General features: G+C 39.5%; 1 protein-coding gene across 3 annotated transcripts in view; it reads left to right on the top strand.

The window, feature by feature from the left end:
• The window catches only part of myo16 (myosin XVI), a 178879-nt gene extending 166955 nt beyond the window's left edge, over nucleotides 1-11924 (top strand). The window contains exons 35-36 of one of the 3 annotated variants that reach the window (XM_066686749.1): nucleotides 6707-6894; nucleotides 7092-11924. In XM_066686749.1, the coding sequence (XP_066542846.1) occupies nucleotides 6707-6886 (180 nt within the window). In that variant the 3' untranslated portion in view covers nucleotides 6887-6894; nucleotides 7092-11924. Of the gene's footprint in view, nucleotides 1-6706 lie in introns of all 3 variants that reach the window. The other 2 variants (XM_066686750.1, XM_066686752.1) reach the window with 2 other exon arrangements.
• The last annotated feature ends 322 nt before the right edge of the window (nucleotides 11925-12246 follow it).

Here is a 12246-nt window from a genome sequence, read left to right as displayed (position 1 = left end):
ATCACTGAGTGTGAGAGCTCTCAGGTGAACTGCCTAAGCCTGCGGAAGGGGGGCATTTCAGGAATATGAGGAGAGGATGATGAAGAGCTGAGTAAGGCCTCTGTTTGCCACAAATACTATCTGCCTTTATCTGTCATTACACCAAGAGCAAAATAGTTTAGGTTTTCTTGAAGTGTGTATGTGGGGTTGCTCATCAAAGAAACAATAAATCATATTTTTAATTGCTGCTGAATATAAGTGTGTTTGAGCATTATCAGACGGGAGGTTTGAATCTACTCTGTGTTCTCAGAAAGAATGGAAAAAAAGGTTATCTTTGCTGTGTTGTCCCCCATCTAATATGTCCAAGAAAGATTTTCTATATAAACAACCAAACTTTGAGTAAAACATGCCATTCAGTGCTGTCTTGGATATATGGCCACCAAAGCACACCTGATCATACTTGCCGAATGGCTCCTATCCCCAGTCTTGTTAACGCTCAGTCTCACTCAATGGCATCTGATTAACAAAGGCGGGCAACTGGGTGTGTTTTCTTCTCCCTCTGAGCCTCTAATCTGGAGAGCTGGCTGGCGCTGAACATGGGGCACTGTACACACTCCCTAACAATACCCACTCATTCACTCCCACCTCTACCCAATTACACCACAGCTCCTGCCTAATTTACCCTCATGTTATGCTGCTTTTGGACAGGCTAATCCTCAATAAACAGTGATTGGAATTTGATTCAGTGAAAGCCCATGGATTTGTGCCACCTTCCACCATAAATATGCAATAAAGTGGCTCCATAAAAGCTTTGTACCCATCAGTGCTTAAGACAGACTGCTATAAATAAAGGAACACAAGGATGCAGACACTAAAAAGGAAAAGGCACTGAAATGGGCAAAACAAAAATGACAGCCTAATCCCCTGTTACAGAGCAATTAAGAGCCACCTACCTTTTATTATACTTAAAACATTTTGGGGACTTTTTTATAGAATATTCCTTAGTGTGTTGAAGGGTGGGTTGACAGTTACATTGTTCCACCAGCAGTGACAGTCTGATTGTGTTTGTGCATCATCTAATCCTTTAGATTTAAACACACAAGAATATCCCATGGCTGCTAAATAGGGAGCTGTGACAGTTGACTTACTGTTGTTTTTGGGGAATGAGGGAAAAAGTGAATGAAAGATTGGTAGACTGATGACAAATAATAATATCTGATAAGAAATTTATACTTAGTGGTTTTCAAACAGGTTCCTAGAAGATTTCCATGCATTTCAGCATCAATTTAATGATTCAAATGATCAATGCCAAGGAAAGGTTTTTTTTTTTTTTATTAATACATTTATTTATTTATTTATTTATTTATTTATTTATTTGTATGTTTGTTTGTTTGTGTGTGTGTAGCATAGTTAAAACGTATTCTTTCTCCAGTTAATGCAATCCATTTATGGAAATCTAGCTGTAAAAATAGAGAAGACTAAATTAAAACCTTCATCACTTGCATAGGCTCCAGCAGCACGGCTGTGTGTGGTTCCTTCATGTGTGTAACGCACGCTAACGCCACCACATCAATGTCACTTCTCAGAGCTGAGAATATACCACTTACACTAATTGTACCTGCTCTGTGGTGGTCCTGTGCAGTCCTGGTCATTGAACAACAGGGTAAAATGGGCTTAATATATGCAGAGCAAAACATGACTTGTCTGTAATTGTAGACCTACAAACTGCACCTAGCCCACAGACATCTAGTCCCACCAATTCACAGTGAAGTTATAACAAGTCTTTAAGTCTAGATATTGAGGCACAGTGTTGTGCTTTCAGTTAGAAACTGAAATATGAATATTTACATAGCAGTCTGGGAGGCAGATTAACAGAAACAGCTTGTTAAGTGATTGTTTTGATTCTTAAAGGAGTAATAAATTACAGTATAGCACAATGCTTTGTTGACATGTCCTCCACAACTGGGTAAGAGCATAAGGCAACATTGAAGGTGAGTGCGGATTTTGATGAACAATGCTCAGGAGCTTAGGAGACTAATGAGATGATGTTCCGCAGGATAGATAAGTGAAAATATGTCTGTCTTTTGCCTTATGCACTCTACAGCAATGATGCTCCTTGATTGCTATGGCCTTTGCTGTGTGCCTCTAGATTGCTTTATTAAGTGTAAGGTTAATGTAGTCTGGGTGTCTCCACAGAGTCCGTAGGCTGATAAGGCGATGATGAGGCCAGTGTGTCCTGCTGACCTTTGAGTTTAGTGATGGTCAGGAGTGACCCTCATTGAGTTCCATCTCCATATCATTGGAGGAGGAGGAGGAGGAGGAGGAGGAACAGACCTTAATGTCAGAGAAGGAGCTGTCCTCTCCCCAGGGATGAGGCATTTCACCATCCACCCCTCTCTAAACACAGAGCAGCTACACCTGCCCCTGTCATTTCCATAAACACATCCAAATATGCCCCTCAGATGGCCTTGATATTAGACACAATTTCTGCAGCTGACCCTTAGACTAACACTGTGTCATCCATCAGAGATGCTTAAGATGTGTTTGACCTGTGTGTTAAGTGTTTATGCAGTTAGTTTGTAGGGCTTTTGAAAAGAACCTCGTTTCTTCATGCCTGTGTAGGGATGTGTCGACCAACTGTGGGAGCATTGATCACATTATAATTGCAAAATGAGCAATGTTTATCAATATAGTGTAAATGAGCTGATAACTCACGAGGCAAGGTTACAGGATGGTTTTGTATATCTATGTGCTGCTTATGTGACCTGTCTGATTACAGCAAAAAGTATTTCCCCATTTGTGGTAAATATCAGAAAACCATTTGTCTCAAAATAGACTGATAATAGAAACCAGTGACCTGACATCAGAGCCCCTAAATCTTCTGTTATAACCAGGGATGTAAAATGCCAGAAGTTATAAATGGGGAAACTGTGGTCTTTTGTTTTTTAGGAGTATTGTATTTCAGAATGTTTTATATTAAGGATAAGCTGAAACGTTAAAAGCAGTGTTCACAAATTTAATTCAATATCAAATTCTGAGTATTTCTTTACCATTTGACAGCTCTCCAGTCTGTGTACATGCTGGAAAAAGGTCCAGCCTGGCTCAGTAAATGGGGATAAAAAAAGGTCTCTTGCTCCATTGTTGGTGGGTAATATGGACTTATTTTTATTGTTACAGTTACATTAATGTGGAACTGATTCCAAATTTGGGAGTCTGCTAATTGCATGAAATTAAACACATACTGAATGTGCAACAAATTTGAAATTGAAATGAGATTGTCGTAATTCAAACGGTGAATAAAAACGTACAAGCAAGCTACTGCTGACCTCTAACTCCGACATACCATTCCACCTTTGAAAGATGCAGTATTTAACCAGAATCATCTATCTTGCCTTTAACGTTTTTCATTAGAAACCCAACATTCGTTGACATTTTGATCTGTGACCGTTTTTGTCCATGCATCTTTTTCAAACAGGTGCAATGTAATTATATGCGACTTTACCTTCAAAGCTAAGGCTAGATTCAAACTGGAACTGGAACAGAAATTTTACTCTGTGTATGTTCTGGTGTGTTTTGGCCCATATCAAACTTAGTTTAAAAAAATAAATAAATAAAAATGTGTGGCCAAATATACCTAAAATATAATTATTGTCTGATGAAGATTAGGTAGAAAAAAACACTGATATTTCTTTCAGTAGTCAGGACGGTTAGCATGGTGTTCTTATTCTTGCTCCTGGAGAATATATGGGCAGATAGGTGTAAATTATGGATCAGGTTGCTGTGCTCTGATGGATGGATGTGTGTGTGTGTGTGTGTAGGGGGGGCTGGCTCTCCCTGGGTGTCCTAGGTCCCTGTGATGCACCACCTCTCTACTGTATCATCAATTCAATGCTCTGACAATGTTTATGGATGAGTTCTTCCCCCTGTGCTTCAAAGGGGAAGAGGAAATGGAGAGCCTGGTGCCTCATGTGAGACGCTCTGACCACAGTCACTTACCACTCTTGAGTTTCTTGTAAAACGTTTCTTCAACAGTAAAGCTTTAATCCTCCAACTGGTCTGTTAGGCCTCTGAACCTGAATGCCAGTAAAACTCTCCTGTTTAACTACAGATACAGCAAAGCAGTGTACCACACACGTGTATGCATTATGCACTGTATACAGTGATTCATTGCTTCTACCATCTCCTGTCATTATAAAAACACCCTTATCCAAACATTTTTTCCTAGCTGTCCAGATGCTTTCTTGCTCTTTTGCTTTAATCTTTTTTCCCTCCTATCTTTTTCTCTTCTCTCGGTTGTACTATATATGTTATAAATAATATCTGAAGCAAAACAGAATGGAAAAAGCTGGTGTGCTTTATGCAATGCAGGCAGTTAAACACTGATTCAAGATTCTCCAGTCAATGTGGAAACCTGCATTTTTCTAAATCATTTTCCTTCTAGCAATTATTTAGCTTTTTGCTCTTTTCCCCCTATTCTCCTCTGTTTGCACATTTACACAATCAACATTAAAGTGCTCTTATTGTCCCTTCCACTCAGTGGCCATATGTCTGCACATAATGATTTGCAGTCTTTGAGACACCCTTTTAGACCTCTCCTCAGTTTAAATAATCCACTATTGGACTGAAGCTCAGTGGGAGAACTCAAAAACAAAAAAAGAATGGTCAGGATTCTTTGACCACTCCTTAGCCTTCTGGTTCTCTGCCCTCAACCCAAACCCCCATGTCCCTCTGGTATGGATCTAAGCCTAGAAGGACGTCTTGGTCCAATTGCTGGCATTTGCCAGCTGCAGATGATTAGAATGCCTGTTGAATTGATTTATCTGGGCATTGATTACTTTTGACTGATGGATGAGAGCTAGACGTATGTGTGTGCAGCAGGGAACGTTACTTATAGCTCTCATGCATATACATTGACGTCAAGCAGCAGCTGTCAGGACAAGGTTCTGCCTCCATGGGTAATTCATGCCCAGGTATTTTGCAGCTGGGGCACTTAGGTGGAGCAAGTCATTTTCACACCGTATGGCTCCAAAAGCAGACAGGTGGGGATAAATGTTATGTATGAAATATGGATTTGACTAAGACCTGTATTCTTGGTACGTTTTTAAGGTATTTTAAAGTATTATTCATGCTGGCTTACCCCAAATTTCTGACCACGTATCCCCCAACCATTTCCATACATTGGCTTTTTTTAGTCACTTGCGATCCTTCCTTTGTTTTGTGTCTACCAGTTCTTTGTATTGTCTTGTGTTCTTCATTGTGTTATGTTGGTAGGTAACTGTTGGTTTACACAATTTGTCATCCACCCTCTACTCCAGCCTTCAGTATGAGTATGCAATGAAAGAAAAGAGTGGTTCTATGTAGAATCATGAACAATCACAATGAAAATAGTTTTTTTTTTTTTTTTTTAAATGGTTCTATACTGCACCAAATATATTCTGCAAACATTATTATCTAGAGTGTAATAGCAGGACTGTTTATATCCATTTTATTATGAAGGTCATAGAATCATTTATAGTATATTTCCATCAATCGGAGCCTTTTCATGTTGCAATGTATATTACATATTCAGTAAACATGCTAATGGTTTGTTGTGTGTCCATGGTTCTATATAGAACCACTGTCCTGTCGGTTTTAAAAGACCCTTGGAGAGCCACTTTGTTTTTTTAAAAAGTGATGACCTGATTAAATTAAAGGCAGCTAGACTCAACAGTGATCCAGCACACAGCTGCTCAGTGAGAACAGACAAGATTTAGCTCCCGTTAAAAATCTGGAGAGCTGCAAAGAAGACGGACCGTTTTGAAAAATGTTTCATGAAAAATGGGCCAGTAGAGAGGCCCCAAAATGACTTGGAAATATATATATTTTTTGTGTTTTCTCTGCGTTCACACTGCAAACTTATGCTACCACAGTGAATCTCACGACAGTAGTGTGGCTGTTTTTTTTTTTTTTACAATCTCACAAACTAGCTCGTCAAATGTTAATACCCAATATTCATTTTTCAACATAAATATTTTTGAAACACCATTCAGTGACACATTTCCATGATATCAGTTTTTTTGAAAACACTTAAAGCTTACCTTGCAAGGGATGTTCATGTCTAACTCATGATAGAGGGTGAATAATAAATTGTGCATTAAATACAGTGATGCCCCGGATGTCAACGGTAATCTGTTCTGGAACTCACGTCGACAACTGATACAGTCGAGTTCCGAATCGAATTTTCCCGTAAGAAATAACTGAAAACCGATTAATTGGTTCTCGACCATAAATTTTTTACCATAAATTTCCCTATTTCCCTACAAAAATGATCAACAATTACACTCTTAGGTAAGTAATACTGTATAAAGCTAATGTTTTTCGCAAAAAAAAAATCACAAAAGCGCGTAAAATACGCAAAAACTTGGAGCACAACCTCAAAAAGCTTCCAACCTTGCGGAACGATGCCGTAAACTGATGCCAAGTAGCGTCAGTTAAGCTCAACACGAGCGCCGTTTGATTACAAAAGTCGCGTGGGTCGGGTCGGGTCGGGTTCTGAGTTTTAAGGTCGACCTCCAAGTCAAAATTCTCTCGACATTTGGCGTCGACTTCAGAAACGGTCGACTTCCGGGTTCTACTGTAATTATAAAGCTATAAAATGCAGGTGGAAATTGTACAAGACATAATGAGTATGTAGTCTTCAATCATAAAGAGCTCTTTGTCCCTCTCTTTTCTTTCTCTCCATCCTCAGGTTTTCCAGCGATTTCGTGTGTGTGGAGATCAGAAGGCTGCTTTGCAGGATTTGTTTCGACGGCGGAGGAGTGTGTGTGATGGTCAGACAGACTGGCAGAACGCCTGGCTCCACACACAGGCTTCACCTACTCTGTTGCTAAAACACAAGAGTAATATGGCTAGGAAACCTTCACCATAGAGACCATGGTAAATCTGAGTTTGGTTCTTCTGGATATTCTCCTGAATGGCCACTCATCTTCACAAAGACTGTCCCTTTACAAAGTGGCTGCTTGTGGATTGGAATTTTCTTTATATGGTGGTACGCTGATTGTGCATCCTCATTCTCAGACAGAGACTCTCTCTTTTTCCTTTTTGTTCCTCTCTGTTGTCTCTCTCTAATCAAGCCTTCGCTGTTGGAGCATTGTTGGGCGAGACATTGGAGAAACTGTCTCTCTCTGGATAGTGGCTATTAGAGACCAAATAATGTGGAACCCCAAAGGACTCACTGCCATGCCTTAGTCCAGAGAGAGAGAGAGAGGGAGGGAAGGAGAGGAGGCATCACCAGAGGCCTGACTGGTTCCCTTAACCTCTACATGTCTACAGCTATATTTTTTGAAATGCTGCACTGGTCTGGAAGATCTGCCACTAAACGTAGGGCTGTAAAAGCATATCTGTAACTTGCCCATTTGTGTTGTAATTTGAGTCTACATTTCTATGCCATTTATTTCAGTGTTGCTTCTCGGAATCAAATTGGTGCTGATTGCTCCATATGTGATGCTGTTGCCTTTGATGGATAAAGAAGAAAAAAAGTGGCATTTCAGTCCCAGCTTAAGTACAGCATGACATATAGGGCAGTGGACATCCCTGAAGTTTACATGATGTGTCTCTTTGTCTCTGTGAGGACCTCAGTGCTCTTGCTTGTGAACTGTGTCTTTTCTTCAGGTTCAGCGATGCAGCTTTTCAGGTGCTTCTGAGACCCACCTTCAGAGGTCACGATCCTTCACACAGGAGCCGTGACCTCTTGCAAAGGCCGGGGTTCAGGGAAACTCTCAGTGATAGCCCAGGTGCACTTTCATCCAACACTACGAAACACCACCAGCTTCAGAGGCAAAGCACATGTCCACCTGACTAGAATTATAGCACACTTCTCATTTAAAACGAGCAGAAAATCGACACGGACACTCACAAGCAAAACAGAAACTATTATAACTGTTAATTCCAGGCTTGTCATACCCTGTAGCTAAGAATGGTACAGGAGGCACACCCCTGGGGGAAACTACTTAAGAGCACAGGTACAAGAACGTCAAACACAGACAGGTGTGGAGCCAAATAATGATTTCACTGCTGAGATCTGACCCACTCCAGTCGTCCTTCCTGGGTTTCCAGAAGCCCTAGGTGAAAATTCAATGTTTAATGCGCACATTCATGCCACTGTGGTGGCACATGACCAGTATACAGCACATACAGCAGTCTGAGTAACTGCAGTTTTATTTGGCTCTGCATTTTAGCACATTTGATTCAAAATAAAAACCATTCGGGTAAGTGTTTACATCTTTATATGTATTACATTGATTCACATTGAAATCACAGCCCAGTTTAATTTATATCTTATTAAAAGTAAATAAAAATGTGAAAAAATTTTGATTTTCTTGCTACTTGGGAGCAAACCCTTTGAAGTCTGTGATACGCAGCTATCACTAAACACTAGCTGTCTTCACTGTTGTTGCAATTCCAGGCCTGGAATGTTCCAGCTTTGTTCAGGGGCTTTTTTTTCCCCTTCATTCTTGTCTCTTCTATTGTCTGCCATCATCAGAGTTGGGTGCATTTTAGCCAAGAACCGCCTACTATGACAGGAAAGGCCATTCAGGTGGGGCACAAATCATCTAAGCACAGAGTACAGCAGTGGCTCTGTTATGATGAGCAGAGCAGGCTCATTTGGTTCATTGTCCAGTTACAAGGTTAAGCGTCATGCAGTGAGTTTTGAGGCATTTGTTCGGATGTCTGCAGTTTTGATATTTCTGTATACTTCAGAATTCATCCTGATGCTGTTGTCAGCAGTCACACTCAACCATGCCAGTGGCAGCCTTGCACTTTCATATCACGATGTTTAATAGATGAGGTGGTATGCTGTGGATTGTGACCTCTCAAGCATAATCTATGTCCCATTGGTCCATAAGACCCAGGACTCTACCCTGTGACCTGTTCTTTCTTCTCTTGTGGTAAACCTACTGAGGTCTTACTGGTGGGTTTTTTTTTGGTGGTCTTTGACACATTTATGCATATGTCCTTGATGTTTTAATTTTTTTTTTTTTTTTTTTGGTGATTCAGTATTCTGACTCATCCACTCCTGTAGACTTTGGTGGTCTACCAGGTTGGTTGCTATTGCTTTTCTCACCATTGTGTTCTTGTTTCTTAACAATTTATTTTGATACAGTAAATATTTTGGCCACTGTTTTGATGGATTTATTCAGAGAGTGCCAGAAAACCCTGAACTGAGTGCTTTTCTTCTTCATGCTGAGAGAAACAAATGAGAATGAACTCAAGTCTAAACTCTAAATGTAAACTCTAAACTGTAATGTAGTTCTGCTGTGAATAGACAGTGTTGCACAACCGATTACTGGCAGAGAAAACCAGCTGTCCAGTTACATTGGGTCCTTTAAATTGTGACAACTACATAAAGGGTTGCTTTCCTGTGTGCGTCAAAACTATATGGATGTAAATGCTCTCAAAGCCGACCTTCTAACTGCATAGTCATTTGATTCATTTCAGATTCAGTGTGCTTGTGTATAGAGCCAAAAAACAAGCTGTGTTCAGTTACTTACAAATTGCCCTATGCCATCTGTGGTCTCCTTCGAGTCCTCAAAGCTGTCACTTGCTCTTATTGAGCAATAGTTCATAACATCTTAAAAAGATTTTGATAATGGTGAGAGGTGTAGTTTATACACTCCATATGCACATAGATGTTACCCTTTGCTTTTTCTGGATTTTTTTTTTTTTTAATGAGTGTATGTATGTAAAAGTTGACTTATGAACTGTGACCAGGGTCTTTGCTATGCACCATGAGACCCCATTATAAGCACTGACAGGTGCCTAATGCTGAGGCACTGATTTTATGGGTCAACAAGGTCCCTATTAACTGTCTGTGTGAAGCTCTGCATAGACTGGACATGTCTAATATAATTGAATGGAATTCTAATGCACAGAGGTAACGTTGTTACAGAATTCAAAAGTGGAATATATTAATTATATTGACTGGCAAGAGATGAGAGATGTGAATGTTAGAGGATTGCTGGAATGACAGAATAAGGTGGTTAATGTAATGTGTGTGTGGCTTTCATCTTTGTAAGACTACAATTAATGTTTTAAATGTCAAAAAAAAATCTGTATTATTTTATTCCAGATGTTTGTGTTGTATTGCTTTCTGTTTGTTCTGTTCTCCTGGCCCAGCAATTTCTCAGATCAGATTTGTTCAATAGATCAGGTGTGTTTTATGATTGACATGCAAATGGGCTCTTGAAGTCTAATATCTAATTATGTTTGGAAAAACTGCACATTTTGCAAATCTTATTGCCGTTCTTGTTCAGCAGCTGGGCTGACTAATTGAATGTACAGAGGAATAAGCACATGATTAAACTACCTGTAAAAAATGTCAGAGTCCATATATAAAATGAGGATTTTCCCTGGAGCCCAATATCTGGTTTTAACTTAGACCTAGCCTAGGCCTAAACTCTGTCCAGGAATCCTGCCATTAAAGTCTATATGACTACTATCATTTGGTGATTGTAAATGTATTTATAAAATAACTTTGTACATGAAAATAATTATAATCTAAAAAAAGCATTATTTAATGACTTGCATCATATCCAGATTTATATCTAGATAGTATCTACTGAGTAATATTATGAGAGAATATGTAGCTTCCACCCATCTCCACACTCATTCAGGGCCTAGTCACAAAAGAAGGTCCGTTCACTGTATAAGTGTGTTCTCTTTAAACATGCTCATGTGCTCTGCAACATACTGTAGATGGTGAATCGGTGACATCAGAATTAGACCAAAGGTTTTGTGAACCAGAAAAAAAATTGTTTGGTTAAATGGCATTTATGAAAGTTATTGCGACTATTGATATAAATACATGTGCTCTCATTCACAGATTAGGGATTCAGCTTTTGTGCTTCTCCAAGCCTGTTTTATTTATTTATTTTTTTTAAACGCTTGGACATAGTCTGATGCAACATGAATCCACCTTGCTCCATAAAGTAGTATTCAGACTTAAATTGCATTCATTGGCTGTTCGTCCTGTGACCAGGTCACTGTACGTCAGGTTCGATACGTAGAACCCGATGTGTGTTTCTCCAAAGCATGGTAGCACAAACATCAATGCATTACGACAGCTGATGTGTCACTGTGAACACTGTAAGAGTTGAGAAGAGCTTACCACTGCAGTGCTTTGCCGAAGCTGGATCCATGCCTGCTATTGTAATCCCCTCCGCCAGTTTGCTTTGCTACTGCTGAACAGGGTTAATATGGATTATATATTTTGGCACTATATTATTTCACAATAATCTTTTTTTAATGCTAACTGTTTGCATTTAGCCCTTACCATGAAGAAAAAAAAATAATGTAATAATGATGACAGTTGTACAGTGAACCCATTTTTCTACAGTACAGTTTGGAAAAGAAGGAAAAACCTTAGAGCATGAATGGCACACCTTCACTGTTTGTTTGAGTGTGCTGCTTTGTGAAAATATGGACATGTCATTCATGCATATGTTTCATCTGGTGCTGTGGAATCTTCCTGACCCTTCGATGGACATTTCAATCTTCATGTGATGTGAAACCCCTTTTACTTCCTCAACAGCAAAAACATCCCAGTTTTTAATGACCAGTTCTCCACTGCAAGGCTCTAAAAAGAGGCAACATGGCTGAACTGAATGAAGACTTTTTTCTTCTCCCAGTCACCCCCATGTCAGAGAGTGAGCGCTCTAGTTCCTGTGCTTGCTCCAACTCTTAGACTTCATCTTGTATATTATCTGCATCAACCTGGCTGTTGCTGCCATTCCTGGTTGTTCTTCTGTTTCTTCTTCATCATGTTTTTTTTTTTGTACATTTATGAAATATAAATATAACTATTGCTTCAATACATGCGTGTCTGTGGGGAAAGAAAAAAATGGTGTCTTGGTACATATTTTGTTTTAATTATGTTTTATAAAATTCCTGTACAGCAATAAAGCACAGTAGTGTCCAATAAATGTCTATCTCTCACTCTGTGGAGTCCAGGATGCAGTGTTCCCCTTAATGAAGTTTCTAGGCCTTTAATTTATACAGGTGTCAACTGTTAGCTGCTTTAGTCTTCTCATTTAAACAAAAGTGTGTTAACTGTTGTTTATGTACCACTGCAGTTATCGATGAGCAGGATGGTGTTCTGGCTCAAGCTTATAGTAGGTCAGGCTGCAGCAGGCACCCACTACTCCGTCTCCACAGTAACATCTCTTAGTTTGAGATGTTACTATAGAGTGTATATAATACATGTTTATACATATATAAAACATGTAAGAG

The sequence above is a fragment of the Hoplias malabaricus genome, chromosome 12 (assembly GCF_029633855.1).
Source record: "Hoplias malabaricus isolate fHopMal1 chromosome 12, fHopMal1.hap1, whole genome shotgun sequence".
NCBI lineage: Eukaryota > Metazoa > Chordata > Actinopteri > Characiformes > Erythrinidae > Hoplias > Hoplias malabaricus.
This window is presented reverse-complemented; position numbering and strand designations above follow the sequence as displayed.